The sequence below is a fragment of the Triticum aestivum genome, chromosome 7A (genome assembly GCF_018294505.1).
Source record: "Triticum aestivum cultivar Chinese Spring chromosome 7A, IWGSC CS RefSeq v2.1, whole genome shotgun sequence".
NCBI classification, from domain to species: domain Eukaryota; kingdom Viridiplantae; phylum Streptophyta; class Magnoliopsida; order Poales; family Poaceae; genus Triticum; species Triticum aestivum.
The window spans coordinates 518783975-518801571 of NC_057812.1; the positions used below are offsets into that span (position 1 = coordinate 518783975).

The 17597-nt window shown below is 45.5% G+C and overlaps 1 protein-coding gene and 1 long non-coding RNA gene across 2 annotated transcripts; one reads left to right on the plus strand and one right to left on the minus strand.

Moving 5' to 3' along the window:
* Nucleotides 1-1912: 1912 nt before the first annotated feature.
* Nucleotides 1913-15657, minus strand: LOC123147934 (uncharacterized). The gene is made up of 3 exons (XR_006473556.1): nucleotides 15405-15657; nucleotides 2575-3910; nucleotides 1913-2463 (listed from the first exon to the last, which is right to left on the minus strand). It is a non-coding gene; the product is annotated as an uncharacterized lncRNA (long non-coding RNA).
* Nucleotides 15658-15810: 153 nt separating this feature from the next.
* Nucleotides 15811-17147, plus strand: LOC123154201 (uncharacterized). The gene has a single exon (XM_044572980.1). The coding sequence runs from the start codon at nucleotides 16174-16176 to the stop codon at nucleotides 17074-17076; it is 903 nt and encodes a 300-aa protein (XP_044428915.1). The 5' UTR covers nucleotides 15811-16173; the 3' UTR covers nucleotides 17077-17147.
* Nucleotides 17148-17597: the final 450 nt, after the last annotated feature.

Here is a 17597-nt window from a genome sequence, read left to right on the forward strand (position 1 = left end):
ACCCGGTCTCCCAACTACCACCATGAGACCGGTAAAATAGAAAACCTATCAAGGGCAAACCTTTGCCTTGTACATGATCCACTTGAGCTATAGATGATGACGATCTTGTCCTCCTCAAGATGGACCACCTTTCTTGATTGCGTTGGGTCGATGGAGACTAGATGATTGCTCCCCCATACTCCACTATGGGTGAGCCACTCTTCAGCACATCTTCACAAGTCCATTGACACCACAATGGATGGCAAGCTTCAAGCACTTGATCTCTTCGTGATTCTCCACTTGAACTTGCACACGGCAATCTTGATGACGATCACCACTTGATGTCATCCTTCTCATGGGTTGTATGATATCATCCTTTTGACACAAGCCCATGGACACGTACCTAACCCCATATAGACTCTCACATAGACCATGGGTTAGTACACAAAGTGCAATGGACAATGCTTACCATACCATGGGATCACTTGATCCCTCTCGGTACATCTTCTACTCTTTGTGAGTTGATCAATTTGATTCACTCTTGACTTAGTCTTGATCAACCTTGAATCTTTCCAACTCTTTTCGTTTGGATGATGTCTTGAAGGTAAACATGAATGATCACACAATCTTCTTCTTCAAGACATGCCTGCAATAAGCTCAACACTCACATGACCAATCTTTGAATAATTCCTTAATAGCACCTTGGTCAACCCATAAACTCCTTGAAACCAACACATGGACTTCAAGAAATGCCTGTGGAAAAATTCTTCAAATATAACTCAATGCAACCATTAGTCCATAGAGAATGTCATCAATTACCAAAACCACACATGGGGCACCGCATGTTCTTTCAAGCGCCTGCAGCTTTTCCGCCATTTTATGGCAACGAAGTGCACATGCACTAGTTCCAAGGTGATGTCGGCATGGACCGACGAGGATGGTGGCGTCGCCTCGTCCGTCTTCTCATCTGCGTCACTTCCCTCCAGCGGGGTCGTCGACACGTCAACCTCTATGCCGACAAACTTGCCTCTGCTTTGTCGAGACCGTCTCCCGCATCTCTAGGACGGTCATGGTGAATATGGTGCGGTGCTAGTCTGAGGAGACACCATTTAAATAGTGAGTGGCGGCGAGGCCAAGCGATGGGCTGTGTCAATACGGGCATGAGAGTCGGTTTCTCGTCTGTCGCGCCTATTTAATGTCGGCAACCGGACGGACGAGAGCGGGATTGAATGCGGTACAGAGCCATCTAGTCCCGTTTGTTCACGTGTCTCCCGCATTGAAAACAAGCACTGAGACCAGGTGGCGCTCTCGGTCGGCGCACCATGTTAATGTCGGCTCCAGTGAGAAGTCGCATCCGTTTTGAGTCGGCATCAATGCAGCGCCGGCTGGCATGACTGTGCACGGACGCGTGCGTGAGAGAGGTTTTGGCTGGGTCCAGGGTGTCGGACGTGCGCCGGTAGTCCAAACGCTCTCAAATCCCCATGGTTTGTCTTCGGTTTTTGAAAAACAGATGTCCGACAAGTCTTTGGATCGATGATGTATTCTGTTGAAGACAAATTGTGTCTCAATGGATAAGGGCGGTTCGGGGTCAGCGTTGAAGATGCTCTTATCTTTTTTTTTCTTTTTTGTGGCAACAGAACTTGTATTACTCAATTACAATGTCCTTACAATCACCTTGAGCTAGTTCCAAAACCTCTACTAGACCAGACCCTAGCCAAGAAGATGCTCTTATCAAACAAAAAGTTATTGTAATTTAATCAGCTACGGAACATAATCGTTGATCAGTTCCGCCGACCTAGAAGCTAGAGCAGCACGCACGTTTCGTACACGAACTAGCTCACGATGATGCAACTCGAAAGAACGCAAGCAGAGCAGAATGCATACGTGTCAAGTCTTCAACCTCGTAATAATAATAAAATTAGGGAGTGACTAATCATCAGACGTCTGTTTTTCAATTTGCTTCAGGCTGTTTTTTATTCCAATGGAGGGTTGACACACGTCTTGCAGTGACTACTCAGTCTAAAATGTTAGTAACAAAAAAACATCTGTTTTCTCGCTGGGTTCAGGTCGAAAACTATGCGCCAGCCTCTTTGGCCCTTCTGATGGTTTGCGCATCATCCTTCCTTTCCCCTAATCGGGCCGCCTGGCCAACCCGTTAACACACAAAAACGCTGGGGTAGCCCTCGATCTTATCCAGATTGGGGCGACTTGGAGCCGTAGCTTACTGCCCTGGCTCTAACTAAACCCCAGCTGCATACTTTCCCACACTAAAATATTCCCCATACTACAATTTTCCCATGTTGTGAATAAAAACTGAATTCAGAGAAATATCCTGCTGCTGTGTACATATTTTACCTAGAAAAAATGTACTGTCTAAGACTACAAAACAAAAACTGAAAAAAAAGAACTTGACCATACATTTGCCGTAAGGAAGAATTAGATACCTCAAAAATAAGACTAAAGAAGAAACATCTTGTCGTTCCCCTATAGGAAAATGTAGAAAAAAAGTCAAAAATTAGGATGAAGAAACAACTCTGAAGACTGATGCTACTTGTGCTGAAGACTGATGAAAACGCATATAAAACCTGACAGTACCTTCAATAAAAAACAATGATGGGAACAGAGATCTTGCCAGAATAGCATACGACAACAATGATATTCGAAAAGTTGTTTCTTAAACTCCGCCCTCGTAAAACAACCACTCCTTGGCTGCTACAGCCGCTGGAAGCGACACAGGTGTCAGTAGGCTTATTAGCGCAGACCCACAAAAAATGATCTTCCTCCGTGAGTTGTATCTTTGAGCGTCAAAAGCATGTATCTGTTGTGATGGGATTCGACACCACTGACGCCCCATTTGGTCCATTTCCAGCGTGTATCTGATCTGTAAAAAATGAAGTGAAGCAATAAATATGAAGGCCAAATTAGTAAGATGACAAAATGCAGATAAACTGAAAACTGTATGAACAAACTTGCTAACCTACCTGGGATTTCTTGACAAACTAAGCAACTAGGATGGACGGCTTTATTCGAGAAGATCGAACAAGGACTGAAGTAGCTGAAGGTCTGAATACTCATAAATAAGAAAACAGTCTAGATAAGCAGAACAAATTTTTCGTGGTTGTAGCCTGTGGTGGACTTAGGTCTGAAACAATGAATACTAAATTAAGACTGAACAGTGAATACTAACTAACCTACCTATGTGGTAACACACAAAACTGAACAAAATGACACCTAACACTGAAACTAATAACATAACTAAAAATGACACTAACCCCTGAGAGTACTTAAAATGACACTAGTGTGGGAGAACTTGTTGAGTAAGTGTGGGACAACTTTGGCTCGGAGATGTGAAATATAACATACAGGTACAAAAATAAAGGTAAGAAAATGATCAGGACTCATTGGAAAATGACAGGGTGAGTAAGCACTAGGGACTCAGACTGATTGACTAAAAACTGATAGACTAAAAAAGGAAATGAATGCAACAAGTAATGACTAAATGAGAAAAAGAAATCGAAGAAAAAGCTAAAGTTTATATAATTCTATCAGCTAAAAGGACTAAGTTTGTATCTGAAGTAGGAAAAAACTGAATTCATACACAAACTAAAGAAGAAATGAAATGTTTAACTGAACAGGACAACTATCATGTTATCATAAAACATACATGGAGGTGTTGGTAATATCCACATCATAGCCTTGTAAAAATGAGTGATGAATGAAAAATGAAACATAACAAGAACTAGATTGTAGTGATAATTGAATAGCTGACCATGACAGTGAACTAGACTATAGTGATAAAGAAAAATTTGAAACAGAACTATAGTGATAAATTGAACATATTCAAAACTAAGTTACCACTCAGCTTTCAAAATCCTTAGACAACCAAACCCCAAAATTTAGACGCGATGAGCGACGGTCAGCGCAGTCGGACCTGCAGATTGGGTACGCCATCCCCGTTACATATGTAGCAGAGAAAAAAACTATTTGTTAGCAAAAAGATGACTGAAAAACTAAGAACAGAGACTCACCAGATAACTAATTTAAACTACAGGAATTATAAACACATATCAAGTCTAACAAATTTAAAATGAATGCTGAAAATACAGGAATAACATCATAAACTGAAAATAATAAGCTGAATGGAAACTAACTAGTTAGAATAATAAATGACTTAACTTAAAACTGATAGACTAGAACAAACACTGACCAAATAACTGAAGAGAACTAAAATGAGACACTTAAGATACTAAACAAACACCGACCAAATAACTAATCACTTAATATATAGTTGAAGATAACTAAAACTGATACTTTAGAGTACTGATGACTAAAAACTGAAAATAATCTAGCAAAAAAACCAGTGCAAAAAACTGAAAACCGAAAACTAAAAACATAGGACTTACAGGAACATAAGGTTCAAAACAGAAATAATCATCTACTAAAAGACAAGACTCATGAGAGATAGGAGTGAAGAAAGATGCAAATGATAACTAAATATGATAAAAATGAGGACTGATACTATTACCAAAACTAACATAAGACTGAGAAGGCAAGCTTACAAACTGAGGAACAAAAACACCAATGGTTGGAACAAAATTATAGAAAGGTACTGAAAACGGAAGACTAGACTACAAAAACACTGAAAACAAAGATTCTAATGACACAGAAAACTGAAGAACTAGAGATAGAGAGAAAAGATGGCTGAATAAACAAGACAAAAAAGGTGGTTGAATAGTAAGGTGACTCAAGAAACACTGAAAAGTGAAGGATTGAAGACAGAGAAAAGAAATCTGAAGAAATAAACAATTACTAAAGACTGAAGAAAGATGACTGAAAATATATATGAAATAGTTACTGATGACAGGATGAAGAAGAGATGTAATGGGCAAGGTATGCAAACAGAGGAATGAAGCAATTCCAACAGGACAATAGGGACCCTGACCACTATATGGCGCAGAGTGGAGGTGACAGTTTGACTGTCGAGCTATTGAATCCTACTATAGCCTGACAATTTGTCTAACCTCCCTGATTGGATAAGTGATTTTCAGGCATTGTAGTTAAAAAAATATGAAGTGAAGTTTGCAGCAGTTGAAATTCATTTTAAACGATAGCCATTGCCAGAAGAACTAAACAAAAAAGTAGGCCCTTTCGCCTTTGAGACACATCGATCTTTCACAACTGGCGCGCAACCTAGCCGACCCGTCTCCTGGTAGATGTTGATTTCTTCGCGTGTGTTCAAAGAAACTAATTTAGGGGTGCTCTGGTTTTTTTACTGTTAGGCTGACCCCTGAAAAAATTGACTTCGAACACACCTTAATTGGAGGCACTGCAATGAAAGAAAAATCGTTGTCTACTGAAAAATGAACACCCATGAACCTGCACTACAGCAAAAAAGAAACCTACACCGAAAAGCAACCAGTGTTCATGCAGGAAAAAGGCCTAAACCTACAAAAAGCATACTGAAAAATTATAATAGCCAATACATAACAGGTAACGGGAAAAATTCAGATCTGTCTGTTTTAGCGTGAATAAATCACGCCATAAAATAACCGTGAGCTTGCTCACGAAAATCGGGCGTGAGAAGCAAAACCATCTCCATAATGAAGGAAATATTTAAGCTGAATAATGTACAGAACATGGTAAAAAAAACTGAATAATCTAGTACCAAAAGCTAGCTCTCATTCACTAAACTGAAAAATGATAAGTACAGAAAATATAGATTGTGCATGTAACATGTTTTCATCATGGAAGATGCTACCGAAGAAAATAGGATTCAGAACATTTCTTCGTCCATGCTTACATCAACAGAAAGCAGACGAAAATGCCGCCTGAACCATTACTGAACATTGCATAGACCCTCCCACAAAAAAATAAAATCACCAGCAAATGCCTAAAAAACTCAAATACCTACTTCCACACATGCAACACCTGTGCAGTTTTTAAAAGATGCAGAGGAGCCGAACCGCAGATCTACATCCAACACTTCGTAGTCAACTTAGGGCATCTTCAATGGTTGTAAGATAGTTGTTGGTAGATTTTGCCACATATGATTTTTGATGATGTGTCATACAATAAATGAGGGAAGAGAGAAATATTGTATGTGTTGGGGAACGTTGCAGAAAACAAAAATTTTCCTACTCGTTTCACCAAGATCATCTAGGAGTTCATCTAGCAACGAGTCATTGGATGCATCTACGTACCTTGTAGATCGCGAGCGGAAGCGTTCAAAGAACGGGGATGATGTAGTCGAACACGACGTGATCCAAATCACCGATGACCAGTGCCGAACGGACGGCACCTCCGCGTTCAACACACGTACGGAACAGCCACGTCTCCTCCTTCTTGATCCAGCAAGGGAGGGAGGAGAGGTTGAGGGAGATGGCACCAGCAGCAGCACGACGGCGTGGTGTTGATGGAGCTGCAGTACTCCGGCAGAGCTTCGCTAAGCACTATGGAGGTGGAGGAGGTGTTGGGGAGGGAGAAGGAGGCAACCAAAGGCCAGGGCGTTCAGGTATGAAGTCCCTCCTCTCCCCCACTATATATAGGGGTGCCAAGGGGGGGTGGCCGGCCCTAGGAGATCCAATCTCCTAGGGGGTGCGGCGGCCAAGGGGGGTTTTCCCTCCCCCCAAGGCACCTAGGAGGTGCCTTACCCTCCTAGGACTCTTGCCCCCTTAAACCCTAGGCGCATGGGCCTATGTGGGGCTGGTGCCCTTGGCCCATTAGGCCAAGGCGCACCCCCTTACAGCCCATGTGGCCCCCCGGGGCAGGTGGACCCACCCGGTGGACCCCCGGGACCCTTCCGGTGGTCCCGGTACAATACCGATAACCCCGAAACTTGTCCCGATGCCCGAAACAGGACTTCCCATATATAAATCTTTACCTCCGGACCATTCCGGAACTCCTCGTGACGTCCGGGATCTCATCCGGGACTCCGAACAACATTCGGGTTACTGCATATACATATCCCTACAACCCTAGCGTAACTGAACCTTAAGTGTGTAGACCCTACGGGTTCGGGAGACAAGCAGACATGACCGAGACGACTCTCCGGTCAATAACCAACAGCGGGATCTGGATACCCATGTTGGCTCCCGCATGCTCCACGATGATCTCATCGGATGAACCACAATGTCGAGGATTCAATCAATCCCGTACGCTATTCCCTTTGTCTATCGATATGTTACTTGCCCGAGATTCGATCGTCGGTATCCCAATACCTCGTTCAATCTCGTTACCGGCAAGTCACTTTACTCGTACCGTAATGCATGATCCCGTGACCAGACACTTGGTCACTCTGAGCTCATTATGATGATGCATTACCGAGTGGGCCCAGTGATACCTCTCCGTCATACGGAGTGACAAATCCCAGTCTTGATCCATGTCACCCAACAGACACTTTCGGAGATACCCGTAGTCTACCTTTATGGTCACCCAGTTACGTTGTGACGTTTGGCATACCCAAAGCACTCCTACGGTATCCGGGAGTTACACGATCTCATGGTCTAAGGAAAAGATACTTTGACATTGCAAAACTCTAGCAAACAAACTATACGATCTTGTGCTATGTTTAGGATTGGGTCTTGTCCATCACATCATTCTCCAATGATGTGATCTCGTTATCAATGACATCCAGTGTCCATAGTCAGGAAACCATGACTATCTATTGATCAACGAGCTAGTCAACTAGAGGCTCACTAGGGACAGGTTGGTGTCTGTTATTCACACATGTATTACGATTTCCGGATAACACAATTATAGCATGAATAAAGACAATTATCATGAACAAGGAAATATAATAATAATGCTTTTATTATTGCCTCTAGGGCATATTTCCAACAGTCTCCCACTTGCACTAGAGTCAATAATCTAGTTACATTGTGATGAATCGAACACCCATGGAATCCTGGTGTTGATCATGTTTTGCTCTAGGGAGAGGTTTAGTCAACGGATCTGCTATATTCAGGTCCGTATGTACTTTACAAATCTCTATGTCTCCATCTTGAACATTTTCACGAATGGAGTTGAAGCGACGCTTGATGTGCCTTGTCTTCTTGTGAAACCTGGGCTCCTTGGCAAGTGCAATAGCTCCAGTGTTGTCACAGAAGAGCTTGATCAGCCCCGACGCATTGGGTATGACTCCTAGGTCGGTGATGAACTCCTTCACCCATATTGCTTCATGTGCTGCCTCCGAGGCTGCCATGTACTCCGCTTCACACGTAGATCCCGCCACGACGCTTTGCTTGCAACTGCACCAGCTTACTGCCCCACCATTCAAAATATACACGTATCCGGTTTGTGACTTAGAGTCATCCAGATCTGTGTCGAAGCTAGCATCGACGTAACCCTTTATGACGAGCTCTTCGTCACCTCCATAAACGAGAAACATTTCATTAGTCCTTTTCAGGTACTTCAGGATATTCTTGACCGCTGTCCAGTGTTCCTTGCCGGGATTACTTTGGTACCTTCCTACCAAACTGACGGCAAGGTTAACATCAGGTCTGGTACACAGCATGGCATACATAATAGAACCTATGGCTGAGGCATAGGGGATGACGCTCATCTCTTCTATATCTTCTGCCGTGGTCGGACATTAAGCTGAGCTCAATTTCATACCTTGTAACACAGGCAAGAACCCTTTCTTGGATTGATCCATATTGAACTTCTTCAATATCTTATCAAGGTATGTGCTTTGTGAAAGACCTATGAGGCGTCTCGATCTATCTCTATAGATTTTGATGCCTAATATATAAGCAGCTTCTCCAAGGTCCTTCATTGAAAAACTTTTATTCAAGTAGGCCTTGATGCTGTCCAAGAGTTCTATATCATTTCCCATCAAAAGTATGTCATCTACATATAATATGAGAAATGCTACAGAGCTCCCACTCACTTTCTTGTAAACGCAGGCTTCTCCATAAGTCTGTGTAAACCCAAACGCTTTGATCATCTCATCAAAGCGAATGTTCCAACTCCGAGATGCTTGCACCCGCCCATAAATCGAGCGTTGGAGCTTGCACACTTTGTCAGCATTTTTAGGATCGACAAAACCTTCCGGCTGCATCATATACAATTCTTCCTTAAGGAAACCATTAAGGAATGCCGTTTTGACGTCCATCTGCCATATTTCGTAATCATAGAATGCGGCAATTGCTAACATGATTCGGACGGACTTCAGCTTCGCTACCGGTGAGAAAGTCTCATCGTAGTCAACCCCTTGAACTTGTCGATAACCCTTAGCGACAAGCCGAGCTTTATAGATGGTCACATTACCATCCGCGTCTGTCTTCCTCTTAAAGATCCATTTATTTTCTATGGCTCGCCGCTCAACGGGCAAGTCAGTCAAAGTCCATACTTTGTTTTCATACATGGATCCTATCTCGGATTTCATGGCTTCTAGCCATTTGTCGGAATCCGGTCCCGCCATCGCTTCTTCATAGTTCGAAGGTTCACCGTTGTCTAACAACATGATTTCCAAGACAGGGTTGCCGTACCACTCTGGTGCGGAACGTGTCCTTGTGGACCTTCGAATTTCAGTAGGGGCTTGATCAGAAGTATCTTGATCATTATCATTAAATTCCTCTCTAGTCGGTGCTGGCACCTCAGAAACATTTTCTTGAGTTGCGCCATTTTCCGGTTCAAGAGGTAATACTTCATCAAGCTCTACTTTCCTCCCACTTACTTCTTTCGAGAGAAACTCTTTCTCCAGAAAGGACCCATTCTTGGCAACAAAGATCTTGCCTTCGGATCTGAGGTAGAAGGTGTACCCAATAGTTTCTTTTGGGTACCCTATGAAGACGCATTTTTCCGATTTGGGTTCGAGCTTTTCAGGTTGAAGTTTCTTGACATAAGCATCGCATCCCCAAACTTTTAGAAACGAGAGCTTAGGTTTCTTCCCAAACCATAATTCATACGGTGTCGTCTCAACGGATTTCGACGGAGCCCTATTTAAAGTGAATGCGGCAGTCTCTAAAGCATAGCCCCAAAAGAAAGCGGTAAATCGGTAAGAGACATCATAGATCGCACCATATCTAACAGAGTGTGATTACGACGTTCGGACACACCATTACGCTGAGGTGTTCCAGGCGGCGTGAGTTGTGAAACTATTCCACATTTTCTTAAGTGCGTGCCAAACTCGTGACTCAAGTATTCTCCTCCACGATCTGATCGTAGAAACTTGATTTTCCTGTCACATTGATTTTCAACCTCACTCTGAAATTCCTTGAACTTTTCAAAGGTTTCAGACTTGTGTTTCATTAAGTAGATATACCCATACCTACTTAAATCATCCGTGAGGGTGAGAACATAACGATAGCCACCACGAGCCTCAACACTCATTGGACCGCACACATCAGTATGTATGATTTCCAATAAGTCGGTTGCTCGCTCCATTGTTCCTGAGAACGGAGTCTTGGTCATTTTACCCATAAGGCATGGTTCGCACGTGTCAAATGATTCATAATCAAGAGACTCTAAAAGTCCATCAGCATGGAGCTTCTTCATGCGTTTGACACCTATGTGACCAAGGCGGCAGTGCCACAAGTATGTGGGACTATCATTATCAACCTTACTTCTTTTGGTACTCACATTATGAATATGTGTAGCATCACGTTCGAGATTCATAAGGAATAAACCATTCACCATAGGAGCATGACCATAAAACATATCTCTCATAAAATGGAACAACCATTATTCTCAGATTTAAAAGAGTAGCCATCTCGAATTAAACGAGATCCCGATACAATGTTCATGCTCAAAGCTGGCACTAAATAACAATTATTAAGGTTTAAAACTAATCCCGAAGGGAGATGCAGAGGTAGCGTGCCGACGGCGATCACATTGACCTTGGAACCATTCCCGACGCGCATCGTCACCTCGTCCTTTGCCAGTTTCCGTTTATTCCGCAGCCCCTGCTTTGAGTTACAAATGTGAGCAACTGCACCGGTATCAAATACCCAGGAGCCACTACGGGCACTAGTAAGGTACACATCAATTACATGTATATCACATATACCTTTTGTTTTGACGGCCTTCTTATCCGCTAAGTACTTAGGGCAGTTCCGCTTCCAGTGACCGCTTCCCTTGCAATAAAAGCACTCAGTCTCGGGCTTGGGTCCATTCTTTGGCTTCTTCCCGGCAGCTTGCTTGCCGGGCGCGGCAACCTCCTTGCCGTCCTTCTTGAAGTTCTTTTTACCCTTGCCTTTCTTGAACTTAGTGGTTTTATTGACTATCAACACTTGATGTTCCTTCCTGACTTCTACCTCCGCTGATCTCAGCATAGCAAATACTTCAGGAATGGTCTTTTCCATCCCCTGCATATTGAAGTTCATCACAAAGCTCTTGTAGCTTGGTGGAAGCGACTGGAGGATTCTGTCAATGACCGCATCATCCGGGAGATTAACTCCCAGCTGAGTCAAGCGGTTATGCAACCCAGACATAGTGAGTATGTGCTCACTGACAGAACTGTTTTCCTCCATCTTACAGCTGAAGAATTTGTCGGAGACTTCATATCTCTCGACCCGGGCATGAGCTTGGAAAACCATTTTCAGCTCTTCGAACATCTCATATGCTCCATGTCTCTCAAAACGCTTTTGGAGCCCCGGCTCTAGGCTGTAAAGCATGCCGCACTGAACGAGGGAGTAGTCATCGAAACGTGCCTGCCAAGCGTTCATAACGTCTTGTTCCGCAGGGAGAATGGGTGCGTCACCAAGCGGTGCTTGTAGGACATAATCTTTCTTGGCAGCTATGAGGATGATCCTCAGGTTCCGGACCCAGTCCGTATAGTTGCTGCCATCGTCTTTCAGCTTAGTTTTCTCTAGGAACGCGTTGAAGTTGAGGACTACGTTGGCCATTTGATCTACAAGACATATTGTAAAATATTTAGACTAAGTTCATGATAATTAAGTTCTACTAATCAAATTATTAGTGAACTCCCACTTAGATTAGACATCCCTCTAGTCATCTAAGTATTACATGATCCGAGTTAAACTAGACCGTGTCCGATCATCACGTGAGACGGACTAGTCAACGTCGGTGAACATCTTCATGTTGATCGTATCTTCTATACGACTCATGCTCGACCTTTCGGTCTTCTGTGTTCCGAGGCCATGTCTGTACATGCTAGGCTCGTCAAGTCAACCTAAGTGTTTGCATGTGTAAATCTGTCTTACACCCGTTGTATGTGAACGTCTGAATAAAACACCCGATCATCACGTGATGTTTTGAAACAGCGAACTGTCGCAACGGTGCACAGTTAGGGGGAACACTTCTTGAAATTAGTATGAGGGATCATCTTATTTACTACCGTCGTTCTAAGTAAACAAGATGCAAAACATGATAAACATCACATGCAATCAAATAATAAACGTGACATGATATGGCCAATATCACACAGCTCCTTTGATCTCCATCTTGGGGCTCCATGATCATCTTGTCACCGGCTTGACACCATGATCTCCATCATCATGATCTCCATCATCGTGTCTCCATGAAGTTGCTCGCCAACTATTACTTCTACTACTATGGCTAACGCGTTTAGCAATAAAGTAAAGTAATTTACATGGCGTTTCTTGATGACACGCAGGTCATATAAAAGAATAAAGACAACTCCTATGGCTCCTGCCGGTTGTCATACTCATCGACATGCAAGTCGTGAATCCTATTACAATAGCATGAACATCTCATACATCACATATAGATCATTCATCATTCATCACAACTTTGGCCATATCATATCACAAACCACTTGCTGCAAAAACAAGTTAGACGTCCTCTAATTGTTGTTGCAAGTTTTACGTGGCTGAATTAGGGTTCTAGCAAGAACGTTTTCTTACCTACGTTAAAGCCACAACGTGATTTGTCAACTTCTATTTACCCTTCATAAGGACCCTGTTCATCGATTCCGCTCCAACTAAAGTAGGAGAGACAGACACCCGCCAGCCACCTTATGCAACTAGTGCATGTTAGTCGGTGGAACCGGTCTCACGTAAGCGTACGTGAAAGGTTGGTCCGGGCCGCTTCATCCCACAATACCGCTGAAGCAAGAAAGGACTAGTAACGGCAAGAAAGTTGACAAATCTACGCCCACAACAAATTGTGTTCTACTCGCGCAAGAAGAACTACGCATAGACCTAGCTCATGATGCCACTGTTGGGGAACGTTGCAGAAAACAAAAATTTTCCTACTCGTTTCACCAAGATCATCTAGGAGTTCATCTAGCAACGAGTCATTGGATGCATCTACGTACCTTGTAGATCGCGAGCGGAAGCGTTCAAAGAACGGGGATGATGTAGTCGAACACGACGTGATCCAAATCACCGATGACCAGTGCCAAACGGACGGCACCTCCGCGTTCAACACACGTACGGAACAGCCACGTCTCCTCCTTCTTGATCCAACAAGGGAGGGAGGAGAGGTTGAGGGAGATGGCACCAGCAGCAGCACGACGGCGTGGTGTTGATGGAGCTGCAGTACTCCGGCAGAGCTTCGCTAAGCACTATGGAGGTGGAGGAGGTGTTGGGGAGGGAGAAGGAGGCAACCAAAGGCCAGGGCGTTCAGGTATGAAGTCCCTCCTCTCCCCCACTATATATAGGGGTGCCAAGGGGGGGTGGCCGGCCCTAGGAGATCCAATCTCCTAGGGGGTGCGGCGGCCAAGGGGGGTTTTCCCTCCCCCCAAGGCACCTAGGAGGTGCCTTACCCTCCTAGGACTCTTGCCCCCTTAAACCCTAGGCGCATGGGCCTATGTGGGGCTGGTGCCCTTGGCCCATTAGGCCAAGGCGCACCCCCTTACAGCCCATGTGGCCCCCGGGGCAGGTGGACCCACCCGGTGGACCCCCGGGACCCTTCCGGTGGTCCCGGTACAATACCGATAACCCCGAAACTTGTCCCGATGCCCGAAACAGGACTTCCCATATATAAATCTTTACCTCCGGACCATTCCGGAACTCCTCGTGACGTCCGGGATCTCATCCGGGACTCCGAACAACATTCGGGTTACTGCATATACATATCCCTACAACCCTAGCGTAACTGAACCTTAAGTGTGTAGACCCTACGGGTTCGGGAGACAAGCAGACATGACCGAGACGACTCTCCGGTCAATAACCAACAGCGGGATCTGGATACCCATGTTGGCTCCCGCATGCTCCACGATGATCTCATCGGATGAACCACGATGTCGAGGATTCAATCAATCCCGTACGCTATTCCCTTTGTCTATCGATATGTTACTTGCCCGAGATTCGATCGTCGGTATCCCAATACCTCGTTCAATCTCGTTACCGGCAAGTCACTTTACTCGTACCGTAATGCATGATCCCGTGACCAGACACTTGGTCACTCTGAGCTCATTATGATGATGCATTACCGAGTGGGCCCAGTGATACCTCTCCGTCATACGGAGTGACAAATCCCAGTCTTGATCCATGTCACCCAACAGACACTTTCGGAGATACCCGTAGTCTACCTTTATGGTCACCCAGTTACGTTGTGACGTTTGGCATACCCAAAGCACTCCTACGGTATCCGGGAGTTACACGATCTCATGGTCTAAGGAAAAGATACTTTGACATTGCAAAACTCTAGCAAACGAACTATACGATCTTGTGCTATGTTTAGGATTGGGTCTTGTCCATCACATCATTCTCCAATGATGTGATCTCGTTATCAATGACATCCAGTGTCCATAGTCAGGAAACCATGACTATCTATTGATCAACGAGCTAGTCAACTAGAGGCTCACTAGGGACAGGTTGGTGTCTGATATTCACACATGTATTACGATTTCCGGATAACACAATTATAGCATGAATAAAGACAATTATCATGAACAAGGAAATATAATAATAATGCTTTTATTATTGCCTCTAGGGCATATTTCCAACAGTATGTACATGAACCAACACCCTTTGCACAAGCTCCAATGTAGAATGAGAGAGCACCTTATTTGTTATTTCACATCCTATTGGGCAAACTACATACAACCCATTAGAGTTGTTGTATATTAAAGTGTTGGTTGATGACATGGAATATTTTATCAATAAACTAACATACAAACTGTTGAAGATGCCCTTAGTGGAATGTTTTGTTTAGTGGTGAAATTGACACTCAATACTTCTTTGAACCGGAGATCTAGATCTAGAGAAACAACGAGCCGGACTTGGCGATGAAATTTGGGGATTGACTGACACACACGCATAGGTGGCTGCAAAATATTTAGGATCGTTTCTCATGAACCACTCAAAATCGCAAATGTGAACTAAGCTATCGCAAAACGTTCCTACCCAAAAACCAGCTAATTGAACAACCCCTGCGACATGGCTCTATGCCCGGCGACCACGACGATGAACTGAATCAAACACAGAAAGAGGCAGATCAGATAGAACAAACAAAAAATTGGACAAACCTAGGACAACAGGGAGACGGAAGTATACCTTGCGCCCCACCGACGCCGGCAAATACTACCTCCCCCAGCATGGGTGCTTGTTGGCGGCGAGCATGACGGGGAGCTCCGCTGAGTTCCTCTCCAGCCCGCGGCCATCTCTGTGACGCATGCCTCCAGCAATCAAGGCCCACGCTCCATCTCCGCTTGGCCGACCAACCGCTAATCACCGGTGAGGAGGCCCCTTCCCTCCGCTGTCTCCGCCCGCCTCGGCCAACCCCTTCCAATCCCCTCCCCGGCTAGGACAAAGGCCGCCGCCCTTCGCCCCACCGACTGAATAGAAAATTCAAAAAACACTTATGCGAGACTGAGGGCGGAAAACCAGTGAACCCGAAAGCCCAACAACAACAAAAAAATCCACGACACATCGACCCGGTTCACGCGAGACTGAGGGCGTACGACGCGCGGAGATTCGCGTGGATCGGACGGACAGAAAAACGACCTGAGACGAATTTAAAAACAGATGACTGAAAAATAGTAAAACTGTAAAAAATTTGTAGCTAGTCCACTAGTGTACTCCTATCTTGATTGATGATTTCTTAACGCCTGTGTACATCGCCTGCGTTTCAGCTGGAAACACATGACCTTTCTTCTTTATGTTTGACCAGTATACTGCTCCTGTTGTCCTTTCTTGACTTTGTCAGCATTTAGGCCTAACCTGTATAAAACCCCTCACAACGTCAACGTGCATGCTTCTACCCGAATACCCAAGTACCCAATCACAAACAACAGACGTACACGTATCACCATAAGCTGCAAATATGTCAGCTCTAGCTCTAGTACTAGTACTGCTCTGCTCGGCCACGATCATGGCGGCGCCGGCGGCGGCGGACGTGGAGTCCCACAGCTTCCCCGTCTTCAACGCCACCACGACCGAGAGCCTCTGGGTGGCAACGAACATGTCCGTCGTCACGCCGGCAGCGCTCCTCTTCAGGCCAGAGCAGCTGTTTCCGGAGGTCAACGTGTCCGAGGGGTTTCTGCTGCTCCCCAAGATGGTCGACGTCTGGCGCGCCGGCGCGGGCGGGTTGCCGACACGGGAGGCGTCCTTCAACACGAGCTTCACGGTGGAAAGCGCCGCCCCTCCCGTCTCCTTCGTCCTCCTCCTCGACAGGTTCCCGACGCTCAACAACCCCCTGGGCCTCCGTGGCGCTAACGGCTCGGCCGCCGGTGCCGCGCCGAACGCCACGGACGGCCTCGCCGCGGTCGAGGTCGGCACGGTGAGGTCGTACGCGCCAGAGTCTCCGAGCGTCGGCCTCAACGTCACCGTCACGCCCAACGGCACCGCGGCGCCTGGCCGCCGCGCCGTGTGGGTCGAGTACAACGCCATCGAGCACGTAGTGCGCGTGTACGTCGCCGCCGGTGGGGAACCGAGGCCAGCCAGAGCGCTCCTCGACGCGCGGCTCTCCCTCGCTGGCCAAGGCACCACGCAAACCGCGTTGGTCGGCTTCTTCGCCGCCAGAGTCCGCGACATCTTCGTCGGTGTTCGTGATTGGGACCTCGCGGTGGACAGGCTCGACACCGACGGCAAGAAGAAGGGGACGCCGTGGTGGGTGATACTGATCGCGGTGATCGGGTCCGTGGCCGCCGCCGCCGCCATCGTCTCCCTGGTAGTGTGCTCCTTTGTATCGAGGCGACGGGCGCGCGATGTGGATCCCAAGCAATAGTCTACACAGGCTTGGGATGTGCGTGTAGACGTCTGTGCAAGCTACTCTGTTTTTATGTTATACTAGTCCAATACCCGTACGTTGCCACGGATAATAAAAATATATAATCAATTCGTTGTTTACATTTTGCAGTGCAACATATAATCAGTTCGTTGTTTACATTTTGCAGTGCATGCACGTGCAGTTCAAATCATGCCATGTTATTTTCGGTTGCAAATCTTCATCTTTCTTTCACATCTCATCTCAGCTCATCACTTGGCTCCGCTCCACTCCACGTCTCTCCGCTATAGCAAGGAATTATTCATCACATCCTATATATCTCCATCCCGCTGTGCATGTTCACATTTCTCTCTGATGTGTCCCTTCTTCGTCCAACCTTATTTGCTTCGTTTCTCAAACTACAAGTGCCTTTTGGCACCATAGATGTCACTTGGCAACAATTAGCAACGCCCTAACGCATCAATATAATGAAAACAAATACAATTTGATGAGATGAGCATTATACGATAACAAGATTGACA